A 9,247-nucleotide genomic window follows, 5' to 3' on the forward strand; every position below is an offset into this window, starting at 1 on the left:
TGGTAGTGTACTATAACAAATCTACTAGTGAGCCAAAACTACAAAGTGAAAAAAGTGTGTAAAGTAAGAAAAAAAACATTGCAAATATGGCTATTTCCCATATGGTGCAAAAAAACTAAAATAGCTGGTCATGAAGGTACAAATGGGCTTCAGTAGTAAGGTGGGGGGGGGTTAAGACGTCCTGTGCACCACAAAGTAATCTAAAGGGCCACTTATTGTCCCCTTGGTTATTCCATGTGGAAGTTTTGGACATAACTTTGCAACCAAGGATCAATATTTAATGTAGATTTAATGGCAGTCATTGAATAGAAACCTTTTTTTTTTTTTTTTTACAAGCTACTGCTCACATTACCCACAATGCATCTGTTTAGACAATTCTGTAGTTTGTATCAGCTTTTCAATCTAACGTTTTCTAATCGTTTTTTGAAGAAAAAAAAAGCAGAGCTGCAGTGTAAAGAATGAGGCAGGGACAGAACAGCAGCCTGTGAGAAGTAGGCAGGGAGATTTGGGGCATGCCTGTTAAACAATTCTGCTTAGTTTTGAGTCCCTGATCGTCTTGCACGTTATTGATGTGTATGGGTGTCTGGTCAACAGGCATTTTCACTATATGAAGACGAGATCAGCGACTCCAAGGCGCAGTTGGCGGCCATCACTCTCATCATTGGGACCTTCGAGAAGATGAAGTGTTTCAGTGAAGAAAACCACGAGCCTCTGAGGACACAGAGCGCGCTCGCAGCCTCCAAGCTCCTGAAGAAGCCAGACCAGTGCCGGGCCGTGAGCACCTCCGCTCACCTCTTCTGGTCCGGACGCAACACGGATAAGAATGGGGAAGAGGTGAGACCCTGCCGTGTTTAATGCAACCCCTAGCAGACTGACAGATTTATGTAGAATTCACGCCCAAAATGTAGACCAGGTCCTACCTGGCGGATATCGGTGTAGTCGTGCCGAGATGTGAATCTTCATGAATTGGGCACATTGTGGGCCAGGGGAAATCTATACTAAGACCGGTGTTGGAAATGCCAGGCTTTCTCTCTTTCTGCTTTATTTCTCCATAGTTTTCAAGATCTCTGCTTGCATCCAGTGAATAGAACCATTTTGTACTAAATCAATGGGCTGAAGTTTGTAACAGCTGAGAGTTTAATATATGTGTAGTCCATCTGTGAGCACAAATATCCCCCCAGTTTGAATGGTTTGATACAATGTATCCTGTAGCCACATTCCAGGCTGTTTAGCTCACAGAGGATTGTCTACACTGGATGCAAATGTAACAAACCTTCAGCTGTGAAGTGCCTGGACTGCAGGCTGTGCCGGAGGCTAGTTTTGGGGATTGTTGAGGTTTCTAGCATTCAGATAGGAGAATAATGTTCAATCATGTCACAGTTCCTTTTAAAGTGATCTCCCGGTTCTGTCCCATGGCTGGAGAATGGAGGGGGGCAGATTACCTTCTAAGTACACTAGGCACTGACCAAACACAGAAAAGGTAAAGGGCATTGGTAGACACAACATTAGGTAGTCAAAAGATGACAGGTGGGGCATCCTGGCCACTGGAAAATGGCATCTGGCACTGGCGGAACCAAATGAGGGCTAACCTAATCCTCTACAGGTCAAGTACCCCTCCAGTCCCAGGATAGAATTTTTGCAGTGACACTTTAGGCAAGAGAATCCCATATATTTGCCCGGTGTTGGTGCCCACCTCCAGAGCTTTCCTTAGTGTCTACTCTGGCACGTATGTTCGACGGAGGCCTGTGTTGTAAGTTTTAGGGCTTAATACAGAGTGATTGGAACTCCTTCATTTCAGTGGGTTTATTCACTCGTGTGGGGGTGGGGGGGGGAAGCACAGCCTGTCCTATTTTGGTTCTTTATAACTGACCAAAATAACCCATTGAAGTCTTATGTGAATGCACGAATGCGCTGTGAATACGCCTGACACGTGTTTATGCTGGAAATCAATAGAGCATATTGCATTATGTTTTGTGCATGTGAAAAATGCAATGTTTATGCGCAAGAAAACATAATGCACAAGACTGTGCCGTGCTTCAGTCCAGGCGTACGCAGCATATTCACGGACCGAACACCGCATACACTCGTGAATGAGCCCCTACAATGGCATCTTGTGGCCCATCACATGCTATACAGTGTTTAGTGGTGGCCCTCTGTACAGGAACGCGGGGTCGGTTGTGCTTCTGCACGGTTGAAAAAGTAGCATGCCAGTCGGAGGCCCAAAAGACACGCTTCTCGCTCCGTCAGGTGAATGGGGGCGTCTAGAAACTAGTAGTTTTCCGCAGCGAGTCCATGAGACTAAGTGCAGAGACGCATTGTGCCTTAGGAACAGTGAAAGGGAGAAACCGGCATTCATTCATTCTTATCCCTGCTTGAGCCATTGTTACTAAATTACTTGTACAAACCCTAGAAGGACTGCTGTGTACCCCGGACCCTCCTCCCAGCCCCCGCCGCACTTCGCTTCTCGCTTCCTTCTTTGTATAAGCGTTTTGTCCTTAGAATTCGCTGCTTTTCTTGCTCTTTCATGTCTTCAGGCCTCTTCAATCTGTTTTCTGAGTATCTTTATCACTTAGGAAACCACTTCAGCAATTAAAGTTCCTGGTAATACCCGCTCGTTAGCCCATTTTCTTACTCTTACCTCCGACGCGGGTGGCTCTGCTATACTGGCAGTTAAAGGCGCAGGCCCTCCAAAAACGTCTTAAATGGGCATTGATCTTCAGACGGACCCTTTTGATTTCAAGGTAGTACTCTTCAGCTGTTGTAGCACTTCAACTCCTAGTATGCCTTGACATATGTAGCCTGTTATGGTATGCTTGGAGTTGGAGTTTTGCAACAGTGCCTCAAGTTGGGGACCATTATTTTAGGTGATCTAACTGGTGGGCGCACGTAAAACCATTAAAAGGGTTTTCTGGTCTACCACCTGGGACCGCACTGATCAATTCACTTGAAGTGGTTGTGGGCCGGCCAGAAGGCTCATAATGCTGTCCGTAGTGCATTGGCCCGGCTTGCTAGTGCAGAGCTCTCATTGACTTGAATGGGAGAAGGTAGCACTACTGAGGGTATTTAAGTCTGTTAGCCCACAGCTGCTTCAAATCGGGTGATTGATGCAGGTATCAGATGGCGGATCAATCTTGCAGAGAATGCATGCAAACGCTCAGGCTGCCGATGGCATTTAGGGACCAAATCTTCACAGAGCCCATGTTGATAACTTGGAGCCGTCCGCTGGAGTTGCATGCAGCACCTGTAAACTTTGCAGCTTGCAGCAAACCTCCCCCGGGTTTTTGGGTTGAGTGTCCCTTTAACAAGGCTGCAGAAATCTTGATTTTCTTACATTCCTTGTTTCTTAGAAGAGCCTCGTAGACAAGAAAACTCAAAAGGCGTTAGGGATTTCTCTCTCAATTACCGCGTGTCCCTGTTTTTTGTCTCCTTTCAGATTCACAGCGGTAAACGGGTGATGGAGTGTTTGAAGAAGGCTCTGAAGATCGCCAATCAGTGCATGGATCCTTCTCTTCAAGTGCAACTCTTCATAGAAATTCTCAACAGATACATCTACTTCTATGAGAAGGAAAATGACGCGGTACGTAAACGCCTCTCATCAAGGCTTCTCTCAACCCCCTCCCACCCCAATCGTCCTCCTGCAGCGGGTTTTGAAGATTCGTGTCATTCAGGATCAAATGCCGGTGATGAGGAGGGATGTAGAATACAGATGCCAAGTGTCCTCAGAGCTGGGGAGAAGGCCTTTCATTATTCTTCTGTGTGATAAGGCGCAGCTCTTCCCTCTTGGGGTTTATTTAAGGATTAGTATGGAGGCGATGTATCAGTCATCCATTGACGATGGTCCTTCCGACCGTGTGAAGTGGGACGAGAAATGACAGGGTGGAATGATTAGGGATTAAATATTTACTTCTACAGCAGAAAACAAGGGGATGTAGGGGCTGGCACAGGAATAGTTGCAGAGGCTGGCACAGAGGGATGCAGAGGCTGAAGAGGAGAGGCTGGCGGAGAGAGATGGAGACGCTGGCGTAGAGGGATGCAGAGGCTGAAGAGCAGAGGCTGGCGTAGAGGGATGCAGAGGCTGGCGTAGAGGGATGCAGAGGCTGGCGTAGAGGGATGCAGAGGCTGGCGTAGAGGGATGCAGAGGCTGGCGTAGAGGGATGCAGAGGCTGGCGTAGAGGGATGCAGAGGCTGGCGTAGAGGGATGCAGAGGCTGGCGTAGAGGGATGCAGAGGCTGGCGTAGAGGGATGCAGAGGCTGGCGTAGAGGGATGCAGAGGCTGGCGTAGAGGGATGCAGAGGCTGGCGTAGAGGGATGCAGAGGCTGGCGTAGAGGGATGCAGAGGCTGGCGTAGAGGGATGCAGAGGCTGGCGTAGAGGGATGCAGAGGCTGGCGTAGAGGGATGCAGAGGCTGGCGTAGAGGGATGCAGAGGCTGGCGTAGAGGGATGCAGAGGCTGGCGTAGAGGGATGCAGAGGCTGGCGTAGAGGGATGCAGAGGCTGGCGTAGAGGGATGCAGAGGCTGGCGTAGAGGGATGCAGAGGCTGGCGTAGAGGGATGCAGAGGCTGGCGTAGAGGGATGCAGAGGCTGGCGTAGAGGGATGCAGAGGCTGGCGTAGAGGGATGCAGAGGCTGGCGTAGAGGGATGCAGAGGCTGGCGTAGAGGGATGCAGAGGCTGGCACAGGAATAGGGCTGAGGCGTAGAGGCTGACGTAGAGATTAGCGTAGAGGGATGCAGAGGCTGGCACAGAGGGATAGGGCTGAGGCGTAGAGGCTGGCGTAGAGGGATAGGGCTGAGGCACAGAGGGATAGGGCTGAGGCGTAGAGGCTGGCACAGAGGGATAGGGCTGAGGCGTAGAGGCTGGCACAGAGGGATAGGGCTGAGGCGTAGAGGCTGGCACAGAGGGATAGGGCTGAGGCGTAGAGGCTGGCACAGAGGGATAGGGCTGAGGCGTAGAGGCTGGCGTAGAGGAGTAAGCTCTGAGGAGTAGAGGCTGGCAATGAAATGGGTGCAGAGACTGGCACAGAAGAATGTAGAGGCTGGGACAGGAATGGAGTAGAAGCTAGGGTAGAGGGATAGGGGTTGAAGAGTACAGGCTGGCACAGAAAGATAGGGGTTGGGGCTGGCGAGCAGAGCCTTTAGCAAAGGGGCAGAAACTGGCTCACTGTCAGCAGCTATTGGCATAATGAGAAGGACCGGCTTTAACAATGAGATGGTGCCTGGGAATAGGGGGCTAACCAAGTAGAATGGAGGTAGGGATGGCTCAGTGTGATGAGTGGTTGGTATATTGGGAAGGGTAACAGTGGAGTTTGGCACTGGCTCAGTGTGTACAGCAGTTGGCATATTATTGAAGACAGACTGGCATATTGAGATGGCGACCTGGAGGCAGGGGTATACTGTTAGCCCATAGGGAAAGGCAGGAATTGGCTTGGTGTGAGAAGCAGTTTGTAAATTTGGGGAAGGAAAACAGCTGGCACTGTGAGATGCGGTCTGGTGTAGCAGGGTAGAGGTAATGAGTGGATGGTTCAGTGTTTTCAGTGGTTGGCATGTTGGAGACAACATGACCTGAGGCTGGCACAAATTGGCGGGTGGTTGGCATGCTGCACAATGAGATGAAGACTTTTCTAAGCAGAGACTAGAGGCCACGGGATATGGCTCTGTGTGACCAATGGTTGCGATATTGGGAGAGGGAAAGATGTTGGCATAGGGGGATGAACACTAGTGAGCTGAGGCTGGCACATGGAGAGTGGCATAGGTGTGCCTTAGTGCGGGAGGAGGGGCTGCCTTGGGACTTCAAGTGGGACAAGTTGACAATTGCTTCTGTTTTAATTGGAAGTATATGCAGTAGGAGAAAACTATACTTTCTACACGCAGAGAGCCCATTTATAGGGGCTCCGGAGACGTATAGAATGTGACCTTGGAATCCGCCCTGACCTCCAGCCCCTAAACCCGCCACGTTGTCTTTTCAGGTCACCATTCAGGTCCTGAACCAACTGATCCAGAAGATCCGCGAAGACCTTCCCAACCTGGAGGCCAGCGAGGAGACGGAGCAGATAAACAAACACTTTCACAACACTCTGGAACATTTACGTCTACGGAAGGAGTCGCCAGAAGCCGAAGGCCCCGTATACGAGGGTCTTGTCCTGTGAAGTTAACCCCATCTGTTCCATACATCGCTCTCCGCCATGACTTCATCTTCTGTTATTCCGCTCTGATTCGTTTTTTTTTATACATTCTATTCTGTTCTTTCTCCCCTTCAGTGATAGATTTTTGTGCCTTTTGGGAATTTCAAGTATTAAAATCCTCAATTTCAAAATCCTTCTGTGAAGTTGTTGTCCGCAGCGCGCCAAAAAATCAGACCGTTCCCATCCTATTGACCCCCCCCCCCCATTCTTTTTTTTTTGGTCATGACTTTTCACACCAGTATGCCATTTCCAATAAATATAAGGCCGCTGCCGTCAAATTGTTTTTCACTATTAATGGGTTTGTCCAATTTGTATACTATTAATGGTCTACCCTCAAGATAGGTCATTAATAATAGTTGGACGGGTGTCTGCCACCTACCTGGTACGCCCTCTGGTCAGTTGTTCTCTGGGCCAGTGGGTTCATACACTAAGTTGATTTCTGCAGGAATCGGGCAGCTCCATTCCCACTGCATTGGCCAGACTTCGTATTGCAAAGTTCCCATTCACTTCAATGCTTGCAATACAGAGTATAGCCACTACCGTAGGAACAGAGCTGTCTGCTTCCAGCAGGAATCATCAGTTCAGTGTACAAACACACCGTCCCAGAGAACAGTGTATTGGTGAGCGTCCCATGCAGCAAATCCTCGCTTTTCTACAAATGATGGCCTATCTTGTGAATAGACAATTAATAGTTTACGACTGGACAACCCCTTTAAGCTAATATGTGGGAAAGACATGGGGAGACCAACGTGGCCATTAGCATTCTTATAAGGGCAGTCGTCTAGCTTTTCCAGATCCTGAATGTCAAATTTACCCAATTATATACCCCTGTAACTGTTCCATAATGAGGGACGTTTGCCCTTAAAGGGCTTGTTGGGTGTCCTCTCCCTACAGGCTGGTAGAGGCGTAAAATAATAAATGGAGCTATAATCCCCTGGTCATTGCTCCCACTGTTGGGGTCCCTAACCTCCTCCGTATACTTCCAGGTAGCATGGTCACATTCCATCTAGACTCTTGACTACTGCAGCCAATCGTTGCTTCTGCGGTACCAACACTGAGGCCTAGATGAAACCTGACCTACCTGTAGGTATGTGGAGGTCCGAGGGGTGGGAGCCCAGAGCAGGCAAGCATAGCTCAGTTTATTTTACTCCTGTGTCAGCCTGTTGGGGGAAAAAAACAAAAAAAAACTTTTTTTTAAAGGGTTTGTCTAGCAACACCCCAGTTGTTGCTCAGTCCTGAAGTATATGGTTGTGAATGGAGTGGTGGCCACCTGCTACTATTCACTTCAGGACTGAGCAGTGGCTCCGCTATCTACTTGACAGGTAAAACCTGTTGCAGGACAACGTCTTTAAGAACTCTGATGGACATTATAGCTTCTGTAGGGGTTTCCTACATTTTCAATCAGCTTTCCTAGAACCTTTTAAAACTAGAACTGAAATGGAACTTTTTACAGTTTTGCAACTCTGTCAAGTTCATTTTTTTTTCTTTTGGTCCATGTTACGCTTTAACCTTGCCAACTTTGCCAAGATCGGACTTCGTTCTTAAAGGGATTTTCTGGTATTCGGTAAATATGGCGATGCACATGCTGAGCTTGAAAGTGAGGCCAGAAGCGGTCACCACCACTTCCAATACATGCACATGTGTGCCGTTGCACCTTTTGCCCCCAATCGCTGGATCTCTAGGACGGCAGCCATATTTTCTTTAATCCCAGAGGCCTCCTTTAATTTGTATTACTGTAAAGCTTCAGCCACCCAACCGTCCTCCCTGTGGAGTTCACAAAGTGACTGCAATAGCTTCACTTATACACCCCCCCTCCTGCCCTTCCTGCAGTCCCCCTAGCTTGTATTGGAGCATGCCGGGGGGCTTTTTAGAATTCCAGAACTGATGAACTTTTGTTTTGGTGAGCGGGGTCCTGTGTTGTCCAGTGAGGGCCAGTACTGTGCGCAGAGATCCTTCATCACCGCCATTTGTGTTCGACATAGTAGAAGATGAACTCTATGTGATGATCTATATAGTGTATGTATAACCATTCTTGTAAATTTAGATATAAATGCGGTATGCACATTTATTCAGTCTCATGATCTGCACCCGTGGTATAATAAAAGGACTATTAACAGTTCACATCGGTGTCTTGTCTGTAGGGCGACCTCATTGGGTTCAAGGAAGAGGGGGTGCAACTGGGACTTAAAAGGTGTTCCCTAAGAATTGCTAGTATATGCCATCATTTTTTTTTTTAAATTTTTTTTTTACAATGGGGGGCTGATTTCGGGGATCCCTTCCGATTCTGAGATTGATAGGTCACAACTGCAGTTTAGCACAGCTGATGCTTCATTGCTTTTTTTTTTTATTTTTTTTTTATTTGCCTGCAGAGCAGCGCTCCGGCCAGTTAGCTGTGCAGGGAGCTGCGACACCGCATCTTTAAGTCAGTAGGTCCAGCTTCAGTTCCCTGTACAGCCAATTGGCTGGACGTTGCAGCCTCCTCATTTTCCCAGGGGTTGGCCACCACCAACCATATATACAGTACTGTTAAGTTTTGTGTTTTTTTGGTAGGTGTGAGAAAAGGCTATAAAGAATGTTTTCCAAAAAATAGAAGTTTTAATAGTTTGCGTTTTTGTTAATTGAGAAAAATTAAGTGAATGAGCAAATAAGAATCTAAATCGAATCAATATTTGGAGTGACTGCCCTTTACATTCAGTACCGCATTCATTCTTCCAGCTACACTTGCACACAGTCAGGAACTTCGTAGGATTTAGTCTCGTATGATTGGTTCATCAAACACCTAACGAGTGGGTGCAAATAGCATAGAACATCAAGTTATACGGTTTCTGCAGAAATGGCGTAGCATGGACTTCTCTAATGCTTCCATCCTCCCATTCAGGGTGGCCAGGGGCAGTGTGGAACCTAAATCAAGATAGGCGTGCAGATCCCACCTCAGGGACTCGCAACTATCAGACTTTATGGCATATTCTGTGGATATACCATAAGTCTGAGATTGGAATACCCCTTGTCCCACTTTTATCTGGTTTGCTGCTGGAAGCAGACAGCTCTGCACATTGGGCAGTGGTTTG

The 9,247-nt window shown here is 47.9% G+C and overlaps 1 protein-coding gene across 2 annotated transcripts in view; it reads left to right on the forward strand.

Moving 5' to 3' along the window:
* VPS35 (VPS35 retromer complex component) overlaps positions 1-8,298 on the forward strand; it is a 58,911-nt gene extending 50,613 nt beyond the window's left edge. For both annotated transcript variants that reach the window (XM_066584004.1, XM_066584003.1), the window contains exons 15-17: positions 595-834; positions 3,434-3,577; positions 5,964-8,298. In XM_066584004.1, the coding sequence (XP_066440101.1) occupies positions 595-834; positions 3,434-3,577; positions 5,964-6,143 (564 nt within the window). In that variant the 3' untranslated portion in view covers positions 6,144-8,298. The remainder of the gene's footprint in view (positions 1-594; positions 835-3,433; positions 3,578-5,963) is intronic.
* The last annotated feature ends 949 nt before the right edge of the window (positions 8,299-9,247 follow it).

The sequence above is a fragment of the Eleutherodactylus coqui genome, chromosome 11, assembly GCF_035609145.1.
Source record: "Eleutherodactylus coqui strain aEleCoq1 chromosome 11, aEleCoq1.hap1, whole genome shotgun sequence".
NCBI classification, from domain to species: domain Eukaryota; kingdom Metazoa; phylum Chordata; class Amphibia; order Anura; family Eleutherodactylidae; genus Eleutherodactylus; species Eleutherodactylus coqui.